At 43.7% G+C, this 22,865-nt stretch overlaps 1 protein-coding gene across 2 annotated transcripts; it reads left to right on the top strand.

Annotated features, from left to right (window-relative positions):
* Positions 1-10,512: 10,512 nt before the first annotated feature.
* POLD2 (DNA polymerase delta 2, accessory subunit) lies at positions 10,513-22,859 on the top strand. 2 transcript variants are annotated; one of them, XM_036751209.1, is made up of 11 exons: positions 10,513-10,576; positions 12,899-13,160; positions 17,369-17,490; positions 17,888-18,011; positions 18,813-18,927; positions 19,250-19,448; positions 20,287-20,367; positions 20,525-20,682; positions 20,996-21,123; positions 21,509-21,610; positions 22,459-22,859. In XM_036751209.1, exons 2-11 carry the CDS (start codon positions 12,941-12,943, stop codon positions 22,623-22,625), a joined length of 1,416 nt encoding a protein of 471 aa, XP_036607104.1. In that variant the 5' UTR covers positions 10,513-10,576; positions 12,899-12,940; the 3' UTR covers positions 22,626-22,859. The 2 variants fall into 2 exon arrangements, with proteins under 2 accessions (XP_036607104.1, XP_036607103.1); XM_036751208.1 differs by having other exon boundaries at positions 10,573-11,031.
* Positions 22,860-22,865: the final 6 nt, after the last annotated feature.

Raw genomic sequence — 22,865 nt, 5'->3', positions numbered from 1 at the left:
CCACAGGGCCTTATATAATCTTTCCTCAATTCCTTGGTTATGCCTCCCTCCCCTCCTCACCTGTCCCCAAACAAACACACCTTGGGAGCATCAAAACAGGCAAACCCCATCTTTCCAACGCATGAATTCACTTGATTCTTACAAGCTTGTGGTGAAATAAGTGACTTACTGTCATGAAGGTGGGGAGCGGCTCCCAGTCTTTTACTTCCTCTTATTGTGATCCCTGATACCTTTCAGGCCCAACACAAAATTTGTATTACCTCATGGATATACAAGTTTAGAAGGAAGGAGCTGAGAAACTCAAGGGAGCTACTTTGGAATTCAGTCCCTCTCTACTCCACAGACTCTGACTGGTCTAATAAGAGCCTATTAGAAGCTCTTCCTTCTCAGTGAAGCCCTGACACCTGGAGCTCTCCCATTCTCCCTCTTATGTACTAGATGAGTTTCTGAAATCCTGGGTATGAATCAATTTTTTTGTCAGCTGAATTATATTTGAAAATGAAAAATTTCATGACAAATATTTACAACACAAATTTAGTTTTCTGGTAAACATAGATCCTTAGATATCAGATTGATTAAAATGAGGTATGAATCATTCAGGTCCGGGGCATGTGGAGAGCAGACCATATATGTTTGTGTATGTGTGTGTGCACGTGTGTGTGTGTGTGTGTGTGTGTGTGTTTTTCCTGGACCCGAGGAGCAGCACCAAGAAGCAGATGAATGTTTGAACTCAAGAGCCAGTTGTCCTAGAACACCCAGGACAAAGGGACCCTAAAACTTCTGTTTTCATTACAAATTGCATCTGTAGACATATCTCCCCTCTTTGAAGCTTCCTTATTACTATACTATTAAGGACACCCAAGCCTGTGACCTTGTTGTCCTCCTCAGTTCCTCATTCTCTGCACCTCAGATAGACAATCCATCACCAAATTCTCTCATTTCTACCTTTACGACATCTCTTGTACACATCTCCTTCTCTTCACTCACGTAGACATTATCCCATTTCAAGCCCTCATCAGCTCTCACCCACATGTGTAGTATCCTCCTAACTGACCTCCCTACCTCAAGTCTCTAACCACTCTGATCCAGCCTTCTCTCAGTTGCAAGGTGATTTTTATAAAGCATAGGTCTGACCACATCACACACAGCTCCACTATTCAATGAGTCTCAGTGGTTCCTTATTACCTCCAGCATCAAATAGAAATCCCTCTGCGTTTCACATTTAAACTCTTCATAACTTGGTTCCCTTCCAGCTTTCTTATACCTTATTCTCTTCCATGAACTCGATGATCCCACTACACTGGCCTCTTTGCTGTTACTCAAACGTGACTTTCACCAATGTACTTTAGGAACTAATAGTCTCTGTATGCTATCATTTACAGAACTTCATGTTTTAAAGAATCAGGAGACCCTGGGCAAGTGGCGTCTGAGCTCCGTACACCTTGAAGGGACCTTTGAAAGGACCCTAAAAGGCAGAATTGGAGAGAGAACATTTCTGGCATGGGAGGTAACCTTGGAGCCACCCTTGATTCTTCACTCTCCTTCACCCTCCATGGTCAGTCAGTTTGTTAAAACCCAAACTCCCCAGCCTGGCATTTAAAGCCCTCCACAATCAGGCTGCTAGCTACTTTTTCAATCTCCTTTCATATTGCTGTATTCCCTTCCATGGACTCTAGAATGCAGCAAAATTGTCCTCTTCACCTTGTTACTACACCTCCTGCCTCCATGAATTTATACAAGCTATTCCCCATGTCCAAAAGGCCTTCCCACCTCATCTCTGCCTGTCAGAATCCTTATCTTCCTTTAGGGCTTAATTCAAGTGGCTACTTTCTCCAAGAAGCCATCCCTGATCTCCTCAGCTGTTCATTGTTAGAGCTTTCTCCCTTCTTACTTTTCCTATATTGTACTTAACTTCCCAGGAAAGTGAAAACTCCTTGAGGACAAAGACTTTTTTCTTTTTTTGATCTTTTTATTCATATCTTCTGTTTTCCCATCACCTTCATTTCCCAAAAGATCCCTCCCCACACTCCTACCCAGAGAACCTTGCTATGTAATTCAAATTTGAAAACAGAGAACAAAACAGCAATTCAGCAAAATCATCCAACGCATCAGTCTAATCTGACATTTGATGTAACATTCCACATTTGTTGTTCCTCACCTCTGCAAAGAAAAGGGCGTATTTTATCAGCTCGTTGGTCATTGTTATAACAGAGAGCTCAGTTAAAATGTAAACTCTTTTGAGGACAGGGGCCATTTCATTTTTGTTTTGATATCCCCAACAACTAGCACAATGCCTGGCACATAGTAGGTGCTTAATAAATGCTTGTCGACTGATTATTGATTAAGTTTTGTCCTGTTCCTTTCATTTATATCATTGTAGTCATTGTGTATGTTGCTTTCCCTGGTTGGGCTTACTTCAGTCTGTATCAGTTCATTAAAGTTTCCATCACACCCCTGCATCCAGGACCTTCTCTCTCCCCTCCCCGCTTCAGCTTACTTTTGTGAGTTATCTTGCCCATTGTGAGGCAAGCTCTTTGAGTGCAGGGGTTGTCTTTCTTTTTTGCTTGTATATGTAATCCTGACCCTGAGCACCATACCTGGCCAGTAGTAAGAGCTAATAAATGTTTGTTGACTTGTTTATGAAGACATGTTATGCTTCTCTTTATTCCTCATATTCATGGATCCTTAAGGTGCAATAATATTCCATTACATTTATATAGAGACCACAATTTAACTATTTCCTAGATGATGGGCTTCAAGAACTATTTTTCATTTTATCTTCGTATCTGCAGGGATGTGAAAAAATAGACACTTCTTAAATATTTGTTGAAATTGAATAGATTGGATTTTTAACATTTATATTTATATGTTTTTAAAGTTTTCGGAGCAGCTAGGTGGCACAGTGAGTAGCGTACCGGCCCTGGAGTCAGGAGTACCTGAGTTCAAATCCGGCCTCAGACACTTGACACATTTACTAACTGTGTGACCTTGGGCAAGTCACTTAACCCCAATTGCCCTACCTTCCCTCCTGCAAAAAAATAAAATAAATAAAATAATTAAAATTATCATCCCAGAAAATGCATGCTCAGAGGAAGAGGTTGGTGAGTAAGAGATAGTCAATGGCTGGCCTGAGCACTCCACTGGCACCCGCAGAATGTTTCAAGTCCTAGACAAAGGCTCTAGCTCATTGAGTAGGTCCTTGGTGAAGGATATATGGAAGGACATGGACAGGAGTCATACGGGATGAGAAGGTGGGGATGAATTGCCATTTGTTAAGTTGGAGAGAGAATCCACATCAATGAGGTCACTGATTCACTGATCCACTCAAGGACTGAAGTATATGTGAATGTTTGTTTTTGTCAGTAGTTGTTAAATTCAGAACTTTTAAAAATGGCACAGTGTCTAGAGAGTCTAGAAGACCTGGGTTCACATCCCACTTCTGAAATATTGCCTGTGGAACCTTGGAGAGTCATTGAGCTTCTCGGTACCCTGCAGGCAACTAAGATGATAAATTTCAAAGCAGGTGCTGGTCTGCATTGGTAAAGGGAATTTCCTCACTGGGAGTTCCCTATACTAATGAAATTACATTTGGGGCAAAAAAAAATGAAATTTAAAAATGTGGTCTAGGAAGGAACTATGCCCTACATACACACACACACACACAGACCACACACACACACACAGACCACACACACACAGAGAGAGAGAGAGAGAGAGAGAGAGAGAGAGAGAGAGAGAGAACCTCAACACTCTTCACAGTGGAATGGCTTTCCTTCTGTCCATTTGTCAAAGTCATATCCTTCTACCATATACCTTCTACTCAGTAGCTTAGGGAAGGGAGAGGAATAAGCATTTATACGATTCCTACTATGTGCCAGGAAATTTGCTAAGCACTTTACAAATAGTATTTCATTGATCCTGACATCAACCCTATGAGATAGGTGCTTTTCTTATCCCCATTTTACAATTGAGGAAACTGGGACAAAGAGTCCAGGGTCATACAGCTAGGAAGTATCTGAGGCTGAATTTGAATTCAGGTCTTCCTGACCAGAGCTCTTTCCACTGAGCCACCTAGCTGCCTAAGCTAAGTATGATGGTGCTAATAACTTGTTTAATACCTGTAGTATTTATGAGGTGTTAGAGAGGACTAACACCTCTGGTGTGAGGGCCTGCTGAGCCCTTTTCAGGGCTGCTCATCTACCTTTTCTTTCTAACCGTCACCCAACTCTCAGCTGTGGCTCCAAGAAGCTGTAGCATGTACAGCACCCACACCCCAGTAAACTGTCTTGACAGATAGGCTAAGCCAGGTTAAAGGTAACCAACCCTCTCAAACCCATTGGCGAGTTAGGGGGGTGTCTACCTCAAGCATGTGAAGACTTTCCCTGATGGAATGGGCAGATGAGAACAATCTGTTCTAATGGCCATGAAGGCAGATGAAGCAGGAGCACTTAGACCTTGGTGAGACATAGAAGATGCCAAGGTCATCCATTGCATCCTGGGTCATTGCCAGGCATCTTGACTTTTGTCCTGCCATTGGACTCTGATGGAAGAAAGAGTAAGGCCGACAATTTTGTGCAACTCTGTCTCACTTAAACCCAATTTACAAGAGTCAAGACATCACCCCGATGTTGTCACTGGTCCTCTTCCAAAACGAAGGACAAACAACAACAACGGAGAACAGATAAAGGGGCAAAAAAAGGAGTTGGGTTCTCACAGCTGTCACCTAAAGGGAACTTCCCCATCCTCCCTTTAAGGTTCTGGTGATGAATGGAATGGCCAATGCAAAGAAAAAAGGCACCTTTGGAGTATACCTCTGGCTTCCCTTCTGCATTTCACTCCCCCACCCCCATCCCTTTTTCTCCCTCCTCTGACTGCAAGTTCTCTTCTACCCATGCCATTCCAGGAGTCTGCAACAACCTCTCACCTTCCATCTGCCAAACTAATCTCTAGCCTGATGCTCTCACCCTCTCTCCAGTCCTGAATTTCTTGCTGTCTGTGGAGATGTTCTGTGTAGGCATAAAGCTGCCACTTGAAGCTGAAGTTTGAAAATAGAAGTCTTATCTCTCTGACAGTGACAGTATCATCTATCCTGTCCCCAGGCTAACCATATTAAAAGTTGATTCTCTCTCTGTTTCTGTGTCTGACTCTCCCTTCCTCCATCCATCCTTCCCTCCTTCTCCTATCTGTCTGTTTCTTATTTCTGTGATGTCTCTGTCTCTCCTGCCTCTCTGTCTTTGTCTCTGTATCTGCCTCCCTTGTCTATCTGTATCTGTCTCTCTCTCTTGTTCTCTCTCTCCCTCTCTCTCTCTCTGTCTCTGTCTCTCTCTCTCTCTCTCTCTCTCTCTGCTTTTCCTCTTTACTCTCTCTTCCCCTTTCTCTGTCTTTCTCTCCCTCTTTCATTTTTATGTGCCACCAAGCCCTCTAGATTCTTCTTCCATGATGCTTCCTAGAAGATCTACATTCAATGTTGCTAGCATTTGGACAGTTCTCATAATTTGTCCCTCACATCCTACCCCAGAGAGCTCATCGCATTTCAATGGCTCTTGAAATTTAGGAGACGGACATATGTTTCAGTTTTCAAGAAAATTAAAAGAAAGAAAGGTAGCATGTAGCTGCTCAGTGTAGGTTTTCATCCTATTCCACATTTGAATGATTGGATAGGACCCATGCCCTACACACAAAAAGACCCTGGGAACTTGAGTATACATCTGATCAGGGTCTCTCCTGGGTCATATGTGGGGCAGGCAGAAGCCCTGGCAGACAAGGCCACCTTTTCTTGTCGTATTCATCTCCTTTCCTCAAGCTCAAGCTGGAGCAGGTTCTCTAATAGCTAAGAAGCCAAGATATCTCCAGAAATCAATCCAATGTGTTGCTTTCATTTCAAGTTACCATAACAACAAAACAAGAATGTAGGAAGACAAAAATATGAGTGCTGTTTCTGCCAGATCACTGTTAGAATGTTCATTGGCACCTGGGATAGGAAGAGGACAGTACTCCTCTATTTAGTAACAATAATTAGGAGACCAGGGGAAGCTAGGTGGTGAACTGAATAGAGCACCAGCCTGGAGGCAGGGGAATTGAGTTCAAATCCAGCCTCAGACACTTACTAGCTGTATGACCTTGGGCAAATCACTTAATGCCAATTGCCTCAAAAAAACACTAGCTAGCATTTAAATAGAATTTGATGGTTTAAAAAGCACTTTATATGTGTCATCTCATTCGATTCTTACATCAACTATAGGTGTTATTATTATCCCTATTTTACAAATAAGGAAACTGAGTGTGAGAGAGAGGTTAAGTGACTTACTCAGACTTACACAGCTAGAAAGTGTTTAAGGCAGAATTTGAACTCAGGACTTTCTAACTCTAATTTCAGCACTCTATCCATTATACCTTCTAGCTGGCATTAATAATTATTTCTTTATCTCTGCTGGTTCTTTCCTAGGAAAGTAGAAATCTGGCCTTGAGGGAACAAAACAAAACTTGTGACAGGTACATTTTAATTGAAGCAGAAGCTTAGAGCCCAAAGGGGAAAGACTGGGACAGTAGGTAACTATTTTTAATGCCTGGAAGGCAGGTCCATTATTGAGATGAAGCCTGGCAATAGGGCCTCAGGAAAGGCAGCAATTACCTAACTAGCCAAGGAATATTTTAAAAAAGGTCTTTCTCCACCCACCCCTGCTGGAGACACCCCATCTCTACCTGATCTTTCTCCTTGTTTTTCTTCTCCTACTCAAAGAGAAGAGGAGGAAAAAAAAGATGGGTGAATTCACAGAAGGGGAAGAGACTACATCATGGGCTTCTAGTAAATTTTAAAAATTGAAGACAAAATTATGCATAAAATGTTTCCTAGTTGCTTTGGTGTCATTCAGTTTTTACAAGAAAAGTCCTTTTAAATACAACTGGTAGGGGATATGGTGCAGCATGATGGCACAGTGGATGTAGCATTGGGTTTGGAGTCAGGAAGATCTGAGTTCAAATGTGACCTCAGATACTTACTAGCTATGTGATCCTGGGTAAGTCGCTTAACCCTGTTTATCTGAGTTTCCTCATCTGTAAAATGGACTGGAGAAGGAAATACAAACCACTCCAGTAACTTTGGCAAGAAAATCCCAGATGAGGTCACAAGGAGTCAGACACCACGGAACAACAACCATGGTAGGGGAAGCTGTGACCAGTGCTTGCTCCTTTTTTGAGTTGCCAGATACTAGAGGATATGGCTGTCACTAAAGTACTCCTTCCCTTACTGTTACTTCCTGTTTCTTACATATCTTGTCTAGCAGTACCATTTATTCAACCTCACTGGCCCTTCCCCACCTACTTGTCATGCCCTTCCTTCTTCAGGTGCTGTGTCAATAAAGCCTTTATAGGTTAATCTTACCGGTACCCTCTTGGCACACAGCTTCCAGACATCACCATGGAGATGAGAAAACAGGGAATGGATGCCTATGGGAGATTTCCCATGATCCCACCTTAATTTTCCAGAGTTTTACCCTGAGCTAAGGAATTTGTGGGGAAAAGAAGCAGAAGAACAAGAGGAGTCAGGGAGACAGAAGTTAAACAAGGGAGGTATTGAGATGCCACGGATTATCAAAGGGAGTACCAAGGGACCAGATGAAGCCTCCAGTTGGGGCAGTGTGGATGTTACACAAACTACTTCAAGGAAGAACCTGCTTGAAGGGATCCATGGAGATTTAGAGGAGATTGTACCTTCATTTCCCTCCCCCCCCTTTTCCTCTCTTCCAAGAAAGTGCATGGCAGATCATTTTCTCACTTTGGACCTTGTGCTTCCTTCTGGCCTGAGAAGGATTTTTGTTGCTGTTCAGTCATTTGAGTCATGTCAGACTCTTCGTGACCCCATTTGGGGTTTTCTTTGCAAAGATACTGGGGAAGTTTGCCATTTCCTTCTCCACCTCATTTTACAGATGAGGAAACTGAGGCAAACAGGATTACGTGACTTGCCCAGGATCACATAGCTAGTAAGTGTCTGAGGCCGGATTTGAACTCAGGAAGATGAGTCTTCCAACTCCAGGTATGGCGCTCTAACCATTGTACCACCTAGCAGATTTAGCTTTGTTTTAACAGTCTACTTTATTTCTTAAGCTTGCAGATGTGATAAAGCTGGAACAACAGATTTGCTAAACTATTTGTGCCAGTGTGCGGATGCTCTTCTTAAGTGGGGTAATGCCAGTGACTACTGGTTAAGGGCTCATATTTGACAAAGAAAAATTGATTTATTTTAACAACATCCAAGAGCAGAGAAAGAATAGGATTAGGCATTCAGTAAGCATGCACAAGGTAACTGGTTGGAAGTGAGTAAAGCAAGCATCTGCCATTAATCTCTTTTTTAATAGGTGTGAAAGGAAAGCACACCCCTGGAAGGCTGGAGGCCAGAAAGTCCTACCCGCAAAGCACGATTAAGTCTCCGGGAAGCCACGCCCACACCAACGTGGAAAGAGTAGCGCCAACCTAGCTTTCCTACTTACGAACACAGCGAACCATTACGTTATCAGCAGTCTGGTTGTATTAAATAAAAAGGTAATAAAGTGTAAGCACGAAAGCCCACTCAATCCCCACCTCCCTTCCCTCCTCGGCCCTCCGCTCCCCGCCCCCCGCCCCCCGGCCCCGGGGTGGAACCTCACTTTTTGGAGCTACTGGTTCAGGTTGAAACAGACAGTTCAGGTCAGGAGCTTAAAGCAAACTTCCCAACTCCTCGTTCCGTAAGGGAAGTTTTCAGTCGTGGTCCTTACCAGTTTGATGGCTGCACACGAGATTTAGAGCGTGTCACTTTCATGGCTGCAGGAATCCCTCCATTCTGCCCCTCCTGACTCATCTGCTCATCTGGACAAGAATTCCTTGTTCTGCTGGGCGCACTATGGTCTAAAATACCTCCCCTGTTCTCACTGCCTTTGTTCTGTTACTAGTGGAGTGGGGAGCTTCCATGCCTGACACACAGGCATGGTCAAGACAGTGAAAGGGACCTTCCTCACTGCTGCTGCCATCCCGCCACCACTCTGTAACCTCTACCTGGAAAGTCTATGCACCCGGGCACATACCAAGCCATTATTTCGCCTAGGATCCCTGAGATTTGTGTATTCACTGCCCTCAAAACCTGAGAGACGCAGTCTAGGGAGAAGTGGGTGGGGGGCACAAGTCTCCAGACACAGATCGATTATGTAAATAAGTTAGGGAAGAAGCAGAGGGAGTAAACACTGGGAGAAAAGGGTTGGAGGGCAGGGGGAGCCATAACGAGGTGGATGCCATAAATCAAACTCCTTTCACCATTGTACTTAAGGCTTACCGTGATTCCAAAAGGTAATGGAATGGATGTCTAACTAGATGGAGTTATGAGAATTTGGCCACTGCTACTAATTTGTTTTGTGACTTGGAAAGTGATTTCACCTCCTAGAGCTTCGACATACCCATCTCTATAATGATATACTCATGATATGTGTATATGATATACTCATATGAGTATGAGGGGGTCAGAGTAGATAGACTCTAAGGTCTATCTCTTCCTGGTCAACAACTGTTATATTTGGTTGTAAGTCCCATGAGGACAAGAACTGTGCCATATATAAACTTTATATACTTATATAAACTTTATCACTCCCACTTTGGCCCAATCCAGCATAGTGCTCTCCATATAATAGGGGCTTAAATAAATGCTTGTTGAATAAATGTTGGGAATGCTTGTTGTTCCCTGCTCCCCTCTCCCCGCCAAAGAACGTAAGCCCCTTGAGAACTGGGACTGTTTCTCAATTTGTTGTTTTTAGCACAGTTCCTGCAACATAACAGGCATTTAATGCTTGATGTATGGGATGATTCCGTGATTCATTCACGCCCAAGTTCTCTTCCAAGCTCTCACAGTCAGTCACACCTAGGGAGGGCTTGGAGATGGGAAGAATCGGTCAGTCAAAAAACATTTTTAAATTGTGTGTCAGGCGCTGTGCTAAGAACTGGGGATACAAATAATAAGAATAGTAATAGTGATTTTTTAAAAAGGCGAAAGACAGAAATTCCCAGTCACACCTGTCATCTGTCAGTCTTCATTTATCGGGAAGATGGAGGGAGGGGGTGTGAACCCGTATTTTTTGCATTTCTGTGAATAAGCATCAGTGTTCTTAACACCTGGAAATGACTTAGGTTCATTTTGAAAAAGAGAGAAATCTCTAATCCTTAAGGCGCAATGGAAGCATAAGTAATAATGATGAAAACCGACATGAAAATACACCGCCCTCCTAGGCGCGGGAGCCCAGAAGTGCGCAGCCGCAAACTAAGGAAGACCCAGCCTCCACTCTCTCTCCCTGCCGGGTGCTGGCTAATAAGTGAAGGGGTGGAGCCTGATTCCAGGGGGTGGGGCTGTGGCCTAGGCGTTCCTCAGCGAGATACTCACTCTCCGCCGCAGGGAATGAGAAGGGGGCGTGGCCCAGGCTGGAGTCGAAGTGGAGGCGTGGCTAGAGCAGTCTCTCTCCAATTGGGGAGGGGGGCGGAGCCGCGGCCTCCGGTTCCGGGGCGGAGCGCGGGCTTGGCGGCTGGTGAGCTACTAGTAAGTGGTCGCCGGGCGCGCGAGCGGGTAAGTTAGTGATTCCGGTGTAGGCCGCCGGCGGTTCTGTGGGGTCCAGCCGGGCCCGGCCCAGCCCATGGGCTCTGCTGACCCTGGAGTCCGCGGAGCCGAACCTCGGACGGACCAGCGTGCGCTGGGAGCTGAGCCCGGCCCAGCTGAGCCGGGTGTGAGGCGGGAAGGCCGCGTGAGCGGAGCCCGGCCGGGCCAGGGATGGGGTCGGGGAGGGGACCGGGACCCTTGGGGGGCTCGTTAGCGCTTCTAGGTCTGCGGAAAAAGGACTAATAACGTTATCTCGGCAGCATCCACATTCCACGGTTCTCCAAGGCCAAATGACCACGAGTCACTCAGAAAATCATAGCTGCAGAGTTGGAAGGGACCTCAGAGGCTTCTCAAGCCCCACCTCATCGTTTTACAAATGAGGAAACTGAGGCCCAGAGACGTGAAGTGACTTGCCCAAGATAACGGTCAGTGACAGAATTTGAACCCAGGCCCTCCTCCATTTGCACCATGCTGCGTCTCTGACATGATAGTGTCAGAGGCTGGATTCTTGCTAACCTCAAGTCTAATGCTTTTTCTACTTTACCGCTGTGCCCCTAAGAGCCCTGGATTTGGAGTCTACACCCCGGCCCCGACACTATTTGTATGTTCTTGAGCAAATTACTGAATCCCGTTGTGCCTCAGTTTACTCATCCGTAAAGAAGTTGGATGAGAAAACCTTCCTTTCTGGGTCTTGATTTGCTTATTACTAAAATGAAGTTGGACTTGGTCCCTTTTGGTTCTTAAGTCTGTATCTCTTCTCCCTCTCAACCTACTTCCAGTGAGGCCAAATTGCTCCTCAATACCGGGGAGATTACTTAGTGCCAGACGTGAATCCACATCCTGTACCCTGGTCAAAATTGTATCTCTGAGCCACAGTTTACTCATCTGTAAAGTGGGACTGATGATATCCATGCTTCTTATGTCACGTAATTCATAGCACAGATTTAGAGCTGGAAGGTCATCTAGTCCAAGCCCCTCGTTGTTACAAATTTTATGAACTGAGGCCAGAGAGGAGTTAAGTGACTTGCAAAGGGTGGTAAATGGCATAGCTAGGATTTAAACTCAGATTCTCTGACTCCAAATATAGTAATATATTTGTATAGTAATATATATAGTAGTATATAATAATATTATATATGATATAGTAATATATTTATATGTTAATAAAGCATCCCCTTTTCCCTTGATGGTTGTGAAGAAAGTGCTTTGTGAACCTTAAAGCACTATTTTAAAAAAATCTATGTATATAAAGAGAGACATGTCACACACATGGCTACATTCCTGAACCAGTGTGCAGCTTCAGCCATACCTTGGAGCTTAAGGATTAGAACTGGGAAAGCCCTGCCTGGTATGAAAAACCTCAGGCCTCCTCCTGCTTAGGGCCACAAAAAGGAAAAGATGTAAAGATAAATTCAGAACAGGGACCTTGCAAGTCATCGGGTCTAACTCCTTTATTTTACAGATAAGGAAATTGAGGCCCAGAGAGGTTAAGTCATTTCACCAAGGTCATATAGGTGGCGTAGTATATGTGGAATTAGATCTCAGGTCTCTTGGTTCCCGGTCCATTTCTCTTTCCAGAAATTTGTGTAATTATAATTTATGCCATCATTTTGTAAACTTGCATTGAGCCACCTCAATTTGAATCCAGTTGGGAAGCAGAAAAGTGCTCTTGGCCCTGGTTTCTCCCTTCCCCTTCACCACGTGACTACAGAGGTAAACATAGGTATCTTTATTGGGTGACTGTCTTCATTCTGTCATTAACACTCATTTAGGAGGCTAGGTGTCCCAATGGATAGGGCACTGGGCATGGAGTCAGAAGTTCAGATCTAGTCTCAGACGCTTACTAGTGATGTGACCCTGGGCAAGTCACTTAACCACTGCTTCAGTTTCCTCATCTGTATACTGGGGATCATAATAGCACTTACCTCCCAGGGTTGTTGTGAGTATCAAGTGAGACATTTGTCAACTGCTTTGCGCTATATAAATGCTAGCTATTATTATTAATTAACAAACATTTAATAATGTTTGTTTAATTGAATATAAACACCTACTAAGTGCAGTGTACTGTCCCAAATGCTGTAGGGAATACAAATGTAACAGAACGATCTCTGCCCTTAAGAAAATGGTAATCTTGCCAGAAGATATTTTACCCCATTTTAAGCCGGTTTCTCCTAGACCTGTCTCTTTACCTCCCATGTACCTCCCTGATACTGTGTACTAAACGAGGCTAGTGGTGAGTAGGTAGAGGAAGCCTTTTGAAAATACACAGTGACCAATTTCTCCTTTATTTAGGTGCAGCATTCCTCAGGTGAAAACCTACCCGAGGACTTGGCCATGTTTTCGGAGCAAGCTTCAAAGAAGGCCCACACACTCTTGTCTCCACCATCAACAGAGTCCTCCACCTTTGCTCGAGTACCCGTGACAACTTACACTAACTCTTCCCAGCCTTTTCGTTTGGGGGAGCGAAGCTTTAGCCGGCAGTATGCCCACATCTATGCCACCCGCCTTGTTCATATGACGCCTCTCCTGGTGAACCGGGCTCGGCAACGTTGGAGTGAGTGACAGAAGTTTGGGGAATGCTTTTATTAGTCTGTTAGTTAAGGGGCAGCGAGGTGGCACAGTGGAGTCAGGAAGACCTGAATTCAAATCCTGCCTCAGACGTTGACTAGCCATGTGAACCTGGGCGAGTCACTGTTTGCGTCAGTTTCCTCATCTGTAAAATGGGAGATAATAATAGCAGCTACCTCACAGGATTGTTGTGAGGATCAAATTAGAGAATATTTGTACGGCTTTTAGCACAATTCCTGGCACGTAGTTGTCAGTATACGTGTTAACTATTAGCTGTTATTGTGTTTACACCCACTAGAAAGTGATAGGCTTTTCTTAGAGTTATTGAGAGAGAATTAGAGAAGTTCTTTCTTTAGGCAGTCTTCCACATCCTTCCATCGTAGTGATTCCACAGTTTGCTAGCCAAGGAAGATTTTTTTTGTCTTTAGCTAGATTTTCTCTCTTTTCAAAGTTTTCTTCTTTCCCCTAGATTTTCTTCTCTGCTTCTCCGTCCTCACATCCTTGTAAGGCCTATGCCTCTCTTCTCCATTAGCCACAACTGCTTTAATCTTTCTGAAGGAGCTAGTCCCTGAGTTCCAGGCCATTTCTGCTCATATCAGGTGCTCCTTCCCTACAGCTTCTCCTTTTTCCGTTTAGAAGTAAAGGGGTAGAATGGATTATAACGGCATGATTCCATCCCCATTGGCTTTGCTTTTTATACACTTCTAGGCTGTACTGTTGTAACTATTTGTATATTAATTTCTTTCTTTGTGTTTTTCATATTAATATGTTCAGATTAATTTTCTCTCCCAAACCTGAATTCCTTTAGATGCTTGTTTGCTGGGTTGTATCAAGAAAGCTTCTTTCTCTCAATGTTTTATTCTCCCTCTGTATGAAATGCAATGCGTCACCTAGTTACCATGCCACATTTTCTGTCCTAGGCCCAGTTCCTCTGTAGGCTTCTTTATCCATTATTTTCAATTCAGTTTAATAAACAGTTTGTTGAGTACCTGCTATGTATCAGAGGGGAATAAATAAAGCTAAATAATACACAGCCCATCCCCACAAGGACCTTGCTGTCTAGTCAAGGAACTAATATTTGAAGCCATAACCCCGCCCCACCCCAAAACAAAAATGTGATTAAATCCTGTAAGAAAAGCATAAAGTGCTATGAGGTTACCAAGGAAGGCAAGATCATTTGTCCTAAGGCTAAGGGTGGGGGAGATCTGGGGGTGAGGTGGGTGGGGAGCAGAGAAAGCTTCTTAAAAGAGGTGGTATTTGAGCTAGTTAGGATTTCAGCAGTTAGAGATGAGTTTGGAGGGAATGCATTCCAGCCATAGAAAGTATCATGAACAAAAAGGAAAATTCATGATAAGTTGTGATAATAACATCTAATTTAGGTTGGTTGTAGTATACTTTTTGTTAAGACAGTAGTATGGGATAAGGGTAGAGGAAGAAACAAGAGCAAGATTATGTAGGGCCTTAAAGACCAGGCTAATAATTGTGGACTATATTCCATTGACAATGGAAAATCTAAGTAGCGGAGTTATGATTGCAGGGATGAGAGACCCTTGCAAACAAAATGTATTGATATTCTAAATTCAAGTGGTTAACCGTGGGATTAGTAAGGATGTGATGGCTTCGAGAGACAGAATCAGTAGGATCTAATGACTGGATATAGGAAGAAGGAAGTGTTAAAGATAACTCAGATTTCAAGTACGGGTATCTGGGAGGATAGTAGGTGCCATTATCAGAAATTCTGCAGTCAGCTGCAAAAAATATGAACCTGGAACTTGGGAAAGAAATCAGTGTGGGGAATCACCTGCATAGAAGTGATAGTCAAAGTGAGAGTGCATGAGATTACTGAGGGAAAGAAGGGGCCCAAACCTTTGGGATTGTTTATACTTAGGCAGTGGTTGGAGAAAGAGTAGACAGGCTATTATCAGAGGTAGAAGTCAGCACAGTGCCTCAGAAGCTAGGGGAGAAGAGAGATCAAGGAGAAAGTGATTATTAGCATCATGGCCATTGGTGTCTTACATTAACAGATACTTGTTGAATTAAATTGGTCACGTTTGAGAGAGCAACTTGTAGAGTGGTGTGACTGAAGCTAGAGTATGAAGGGTTGAGGAATGAATGGGGCTGAAGTAGGTAAAGGGCAGTGAATGTAGCCATCTCTTTCTAGAAGTCTGTCAGTGAAAGGGAGGGCAGGGATGGGAGCATTGCTTCAGGAAAGGGTTTTGGTTTGCTTTTAAAAGAAAATGAAGACAAGTATGTATGTAGGTGGGGGGAAAGTAACTGGGAAAGAAAAAGGGGTCTGGAGGAGGAAAAAAAGGATGGATCCAAGAGTACGAGTACAGGGGCAATGCTTTGGCAATGAAGAAGGCCACCCCTGGACATTGGTGATATTTTGAGGGATAGAGGAAAAAAGTTGAGGTCACACTGGCTGATCTTGATCTCAGTAATGTAGGAAAAGATGTAGTTACCTGCTTAGGTGTGGGTAGGGGCAGAGGTTGGTGTAAGGGACTGAGAAGAGTGGAAAAGGTTTAGAATAGCTGTTATGGGGAATAATGCAACAAGAAATTCAATTTCGTAAGCATTTATTAAGCACTTGCTATGTGCAAGACATTGTGCTTTATAAGAGGTGATTAAAAGAGTTGTCACTTAGTACTGACGACCTAGATGAAGTTAGAAAACAGGTGTTTGTAGTAGACTTAATCACCTTGTTTTTTTTTTTTTTACTACTTCCTCTAGCTATACTCTGTGGTGGGGAAGGAGTGGAGAAAACAAATAGTGGAGTTACCCAAGACTGGAAGGTTTAGCAGAAAGGGAGTGTCAAGTAAAGGAGGCAGGGAATTCTAGGGTGGTGGCAGCTGAACTCTGGAAACACTGACCCCACAGTCCAATGTAGGTAGGGAGACAAATAAAGCCAGTGATGGATTAGAAGTATAGTAATGTTAAAAAACTGAAGTCATCATGAAGATTAACAGGTTTACTAAGGTGTGGGAGAATATGAGAGAGAAACAGCTGGGAGTTTGTGGTGTGGTCAGAGAATAGAATTCAAAGTTCAGAATCTTAAATCGAGGGAAGTCCTGAGTCATGATACTGTCCCGGATGTGCTGGGCCTATTGGTGACAGAAAACAAGTGGTGCTGGTGGTCATGAAGGTAATGAGCTCTGAAAGTTCTGTGAGGTCAGGGTATTAAGTCATTAATGCGAAGATCAACATGACCAAGGATGATGGCCTGGAACACAGTGGAGGGGGAGACTGGGCCAGAGGAGAGTGACTTAGAGGTTCCTAAGTATCAGTGTTTCCATCTGGCCTGGGCACTTCACCTTCACTCGTAACATTGTTTCTATGTGTTCTAAGTTACAATATAGATATATATATATATATATATATAAAATATATAATAATTCCAAACTTTTGGAATGTGGGTGTAAGTTAGGCACTACCTGTTTATAACATGCGGTCTTTTTTTCCTCTTTGCATCTATATAAGAACATAACAATTAATGGCTAACACTTATGTAGCTCTCACTATGTGCCACACACTGTGCTAAGCACTCTACAGGTATTACCTCATTTGATCCTAACAACAACCCTGGCAGGTAGGTGCTGCTATTTCCATTTTACAGTAGAGGAAACTGAGGCAAACAGAGGTGAAGTGACTTGTCCAGGATCATACAGCTAGCAGTGTCTGAAAAGATGGCCAGAGCTATGACACTTTATCTTAAATATTTTATTATTATTTTTTCAGACCTCATAATCCCTTTTACCTTTCCTACCCATTTTCCAAAAGGAAGAAAATTCTGAGGAAAGATGTTTTTTTCCCAAATCTTTTTGTTCTGTTTTGATTTGGTCTGGGCTATCGCATCACAGGTGGAGTACTTTAAGTTCCTTCTCTAGCTTCTCTAGTTCAGGACCACATCATTAGTTCATCTGTCTTCTTGTGGTGCCACAGAGTACCTTTGTTGCTACTAGTGGGCACCAAGTTTTCTTGCTTTGTTAACTGCTGTCCTCCACTTTGTGAAAAGAAGGCACATCCATGTTGCTTGAAGGATTAGGATTCTGTTAAAGTGTTCTCTTGTGAGGCTGTATCTTGAATGGACCTTTGCTGTGGGTAAAGGTTGAGGGAGTCCGGAGGCCAATCCTTATGGCCCTTCCTATTGACTTTTCCTTGAGCCTTGATAAATGACATAACCATTGCTATCCACAGGTAGTGAAGTAAATGTAAGGAAGCTCTGTGAACTGCAGCCTGGGGAGAAATGTTGTGTGGTGGGGACTCTCTTCAAGTCCATGCAGCTGCAGCCTTCCATCCTTCGGGAAATCAGTGAAGAGGTGAGTTTTTTTACCTCACAGCCTCACAGTTAATCTCCTTACCATGCTCTTGGGAAGGGAAAGCTAAAACTGGAAGAGTCTGGTTGGGGGTTAGAACAAGGAGGTTATCATAGGTTTGAAGGCTGTTCTTGAAGAGATATGTTCAGATACAAACCTAGCCAGCATTACCCCATGGAGCCCAAACATGTAGGCCTCTCAGCCCTTTGGGCTCTGCAAGTCAGATTTTATACAATGGACATAGGAAGAATAGGACTGGCATTTGAAGGAACAGAAGGCCACTTGAATACAGGAAGGAAGCAACAAGGCTGAGTATAAAGGCTAAGTGGGTTATTAAATTGTAAGAAATTTGAGCTGTAGCAACTTTGACCCTAAAAACCCCTCCATTTTGATATCCCAGCATAATCTGCTGCCCCAGCCTCCTCGGAGCAAATATATCCACCCAGACGATGAGCTGATTCTGGAAGATGAATTACAACGCATCAAACTGGAAGGCACTATTGATGTGTCCAGATTGGTAACAGGTACATGGTACAAGTGTATGGAGCCAGGTGGACAGAAGATGGGGTGCTGGGCCTGGAGTCCAGGAAGACTCCTCTTCCTGAGTTCCTATCCGGCCTCAGATATTTAATAGCTATGTGACCCCAGGCAAGTCATTTAACCCTGTTTGCCTCAGTTTCCTCACCTCTAAAATGAGCTGGAGAAGGAAATGGCAAGCTACTCTGGTATCTCTCCGAAGAAAACCCCAAATGGGGTCACAAAGTGTTGAATATGATTAAAAACGACTCAACAACAACAACAAACATGGTGCAAGTGTGTGCTTATTTACTTGCACTCATGGAGAGGATGGACATTGTAATTAGACCTAGTGGGGGCACATGCCACCCATCTGCTGATAGACCGGTAAGGGACTCAGAGTGCAAAATGAGATACGTATTTTGCATATGACCAATACCGAAATCTGTTTTGCTTGACTACACGTTTGGAACAAGGGTTAGAGAGGAGGGATGAGGAATTTAGTGTGGGAGGAAAAGAAGGCAGATTTTTGTGGATTGATTAAAAAACCAAAATATATGCCTATAAGGAGCAGGGAGGATCCAGATGGGTATAGATGAAGAAGGAGGCTACTCTCTTCTGTCCAATGGTAGCATCACCAAGAAGGCTACAGCGTCCCTCACCCTAAGAGATGGAGGATGATTAGGGGTTAGTATAGTCTTGACAATAACGAACACTTCCTTGCTGTGCTGCTATGTGACAAGGGAAGGTGGCTGCACCTCTAGGCTCCTCCGTTTAACTCTGGCACCCTGATCTACCCTGCTCTTCAGGAATAGTGCTGGCAGTGTTGGGCTCTGTGCAAGATGATGGCAAGTTCCTGGTGGAGGATCATTGTTTTGCTGACCTGCCACCCCAGAAACCTATGGCAGTACCTGATGCAGACAGGTGAGGTTTTAATGCTTTAACATTTAACCTGCTTTTAGTTGCAGCTCTTGGCTATCTTTTGACTCAGAGTTGTGCTATACCTTTTAACTTGACTGCTGCCTCAGGGGCTATAAAGCCTCATTTCACAGTACCAAGAACATCAAATGCCTTGTTTTCCTGAAACACTATAGAGTAATCCTATCCTATCTGTCTATAATCAGGCTTGGGAATTTTCCCTGAAATTCCACTGAATTCCCCGAAATTCCCCCTTCTCCTTTGGGGACCACCCAGAAGAACACAAGCACCAACTTAGCCTTAGGAGACAACTGATCTTCTCCCGCAGATTTGTGCTGCTGGTATCTGGGCTGGGCCTGGGCGGATGCAGTGGTGAGAGCCTGCTGGGGACCCAGTTGATGGTGGATGTAGTGACAGGACAGCTGGGCGATGAAGGAGAACAGAGCAGTGCTGCCCACATCTCTCGTGTCATTCTTGCTGGGAACTTACTCAGTCAGAACACACAGAGCAGAGACTCTATCAGTAAGGTATGGATTCTCCCTGTCTGAATTCTCCCTGGACCTTCTCCTGAAGAGAGGTCTGGCACTTCCTGTAAATTTTTGTCCTATGCCCGGGGCGGGGCGGGGGGGAGGGAGACGGTCATCCCTGTGGTGAGTGAACTTCTTTGGGGAATTTGGAATTAAAAAGGATACAGGTTCTAGTGATAAACTTCCCAGAGTGGCTGCTGTACCTTCTTTGTTTGGAACCTGGCCTGATTGTGTTATCAGGAAAATAGAGTATGTAATAGCATAAATTCTTCCCTTCTGTCCCTCCTTAAATAGCTCAGACAGTGAGACCTATTTTTTCTTTTCTTTTTTTAAAATAGTATTTTATTTTTTCCCAATTACATGTAAAAACAATTTCAAACATTCATTTTTTAAAATTTTGAGTTCCGAATTCTCTCCCTCCCTTCCCTACACTCTCCCTGATACATTAAGCAAATTGATACTGGTTACATAGGTTTGCAGTTGTGCAAAACTATATTTTATGTTAGTCATATTCTGAAAGAAGACACAGACCAAAAAACAACCTATGAAAAAATAAGGTGAAATATAGTATTCTCTGATCTGTATTCAGACTCCATCAGTTCTTTCTCTGGAGGTGCATGGTGGGACTTATTTGACATAAGGCTCACCTTTCTACTTTGAAGAGAGAGGGCTAACGGCTGTAGAGGTGGTGAAGTCTACAGCACAGGACTCTTGGCTTTGTCCTTGGTTACTGGGTTCCATTCTGCACTGCCTAGCAGAGTGCAGGACTCGGGGGAAAATTGTTTGATCCACACTTTCTTTGGGGACTGACATTGACTATTGGGATTTCTGCTTCCAGGCTAAATACTTAACTAAGAAAACACAGGCAGCTAGTGTGGAAGCCATCAAGATGTTGGATGAGATCCTACTCCAATTAAGTGTAAGCATACTGGAGACTATAGTTACTATTAGAAATCGCATCCTTAGAACTGGAATCAGGCAACAAATGGCTTGTAGTCGGTGGGAATTTGGAATTTGGGAATAAGGATTTGGGGTAAATATTGACAAATTTATTTTCCTGTTCTCTGCTGTGCTAGGCCTCAGTGCCTGTGGATGTGATGCCTGGTGAATTTGACCCAACAAACTACACGCTACCTCAACAGCCACTTCATCCTTGCATGTTCCCGCTGGCTTCTGCCTATTCAACACTGCAGCTGGTCACCAACCCCTACCAGGCCACCATTGATGGAGTCAGGTACTTCTGAGATGGTTTGACTCCAAGCTGAAAATTTTTTCTAATTTTACTAGAGACTGAACTGTTAGGGGAAGGTACATGTTTTAGTGGGAATTGCAAGTGGAGGTGGGAAGTGGCACTGGTGTTTGTAACTTTCCGACTTAAAGACTGGACCACACCAATCACAAGAGCCCAAAGTGACCTTCAGCAGACAGCTGGGTCTTCAGGGATCGTGCAAGCCTATAAGGATCATAGGGTAGAATGTGACTATATCATATCCAAGGACAGAGAAGGACTGTGTTAGAATAGAACTAGCTTGAAATTTGCCTTACAGATTCCTGGGGACATCGGGACAGAATGTGAGTGACATTTTCCGGTATAGCAGCATGGAGGATCATCTGGAGATCCTGGAATGGACCCTCCGAGTGGGCCACATCAGCCCCACTGCACCTGACACTCTTGGTAATGACACTCATAGTCAGGTACAGGGGATTGAGAGCATGGGAAGGATCAGGAAGGATTAGCGATTCTTTGGCATGGATTTATATTCTTTTTGTCCTTTATGACAGTAAACAGTAACTATTTGAGTAAGGGATTTAGAACTAGAGGTGATTCCAGAAGCCAGTTCTGAGGCACCTCAGGTTTTTCTTGTATACAACCCAGGCTTGTTATAGGACTAAAGGACCCAAAAGTTCAGGAACTTGAGGCCTCTTAGAACTATATATCTCTTCCCATCTGCCCCAAGGGCTCATAAAGTTGAAATCAAGTGACACCTGAGATAGTTTTTCTCTTTATGACTTTTTGATCTTTTGACCATTTGTTTTTTTATGTATTTTCCCCCTTCCAGGATGTTACCCCTTCTACAAAACAGACCCATTCATCTTCCCTGAGTGCCCTCATGTTTACTTCTGTGGCAACACTCCTAATTTCCGCTCCAAAATCATCAGAGGTTAGTTCTATCTATGCCAAGGACACTAAAAGTCAGACCGTTACATAAGAGGATATATCTTCATTTGGGCCTAATAGTGTCTCATGTAGATTAGAACATATCTCACACACACACACACACACACACACAAATGGGGTGGATTTCTAGCATTCTAGAACAGTGTGATATAGTGGATAGACTAGAGTTGGGAGTCAGAAGACTTGGGCTGAGTTTCAGCTCTGTCATCCAACAGCTGCATGGTCTTGGGCAAATCATTTAGCCTCTCTGAACTCCCCTTCATCTGTAAAATTCTGTTCTGCCTACCTTATGGAATTGTTATGAAGATGAAGTAAGATCATGGATGTGTTTAGTTTTGCCAAGTAAAACACTATATAAATACAGGGTGGTAGTTATTATTAATATTTGCTACCCTGAAACTAGCCCAAGCTCTTCTTTCTGGAGTCTTAGGGCTGGTTTCAGTAGAATGAAGGTGCTTTCAGTCAATTAGCTCACCAAGAATGTAGATGCTAATCTGAACCTGTTTATTAAGACCTGAAAATGCCCAGGGCCCAATCCTAGGTAGTTTCCTTGATCCTTGGAAATTCTGGTAGATGATTATATATTATGTATTATGTATTGTGCTGGTTATATTATTAATTCAAAGTCCCCTGTCTGCTGTGGTTTCTCTGAGACTAGCCTAGTTCCCAAAGAGCTCTGGGATTTCCATCTAAATATGTCCTAATAAAAGGGATAGCTTAGGTCTTCACTTAAAGACTGCCTCCAAGAGTCTGCCTCCCTTTTCGATGTCCATTGAGATGGTTCAGGGGTTTCAGATGAGTCCCCATTTCTCCTCCATTTGATCTCTGCAGGGCCTGAGGAACAAACTGTCCTGCTGGTTGCTGTTCCCAACTTCAGCACCACCCAGACTGCCTGCCTGGTGAACCTAAGAAACCTAGCCTGTCAGCCCATCAGCTTTTCTGGCTTCAGCACTGAGGATGATGATGACCTAGGAGGAGGCCTGGACGTGGGGTCCTGAGCTGGGAAGATGGAAACTGCCCTCACAGATGAGCTGTGGCAATGATGTCACTTAGGCTGAACCACATGTAGAGAGAAGACCTGGGTAATGCCAGGGGACTCTTGTAAAGGTAGGGCCTGGAGCTAAAAGGTCTCAGGCTTCCTTCATGCCAGTACTCCACTTTGTGTCAGGATTTTGGCAGCTTGTAACTTTGTAAATAAAGCTGGGAAGATTTGCTTCCTGTCTATCATGTGCACTTGT

Source organism: Trichosurus vulpecula, chromosome 3 (genome assembly GCF_011100635.1).
Source record: "Trichosurus vulpecula isolate mTriVul1 chromosome 3, mTriVul1.pri, whole genome shotgun sequence".
Classification (NCBI taxonomy): domain Eukaryota; kingdom Metazoa; phylum Chordata; class Mammalia; order Diprotodontia; family Phalangeridae; genus Trichosurus; species Trichosurus vulpecula.
The sequence above is the reverse complement of the archived record's forward strand: the minus strand, read 5'-3'. Positions and strand labels throughout refer to the sequence as shown.

What these genes read in the sequence shown, in the direction of transcription:
- POLD2 (XM_036751209.1), top strand. Translation starts at nt 12,941, where the DNA reads ATGTTTTCGGAGCAAGCTTCAAAGAAGGCCCACACACTCTTGTCTCCA. An exon ending in TTCGGGAAATCAGTGAAGAG is followed by an intron (nt 17,491 to 17,887) that starts GTGAGTTTTTTT and finishes TTGATATCCCAG; the next exon opens with CATAATCTGCTGCCCCAGCC. An exon ending in GCAGTACCTGATGCAGACAG is followed by an intron (nt 18,928 to 19,249) that starts GTGAGGTTTTAA and finishes CTTCTCCCGCAG; the next exon opens with ATTTGTGCTGCTGGTATCTG.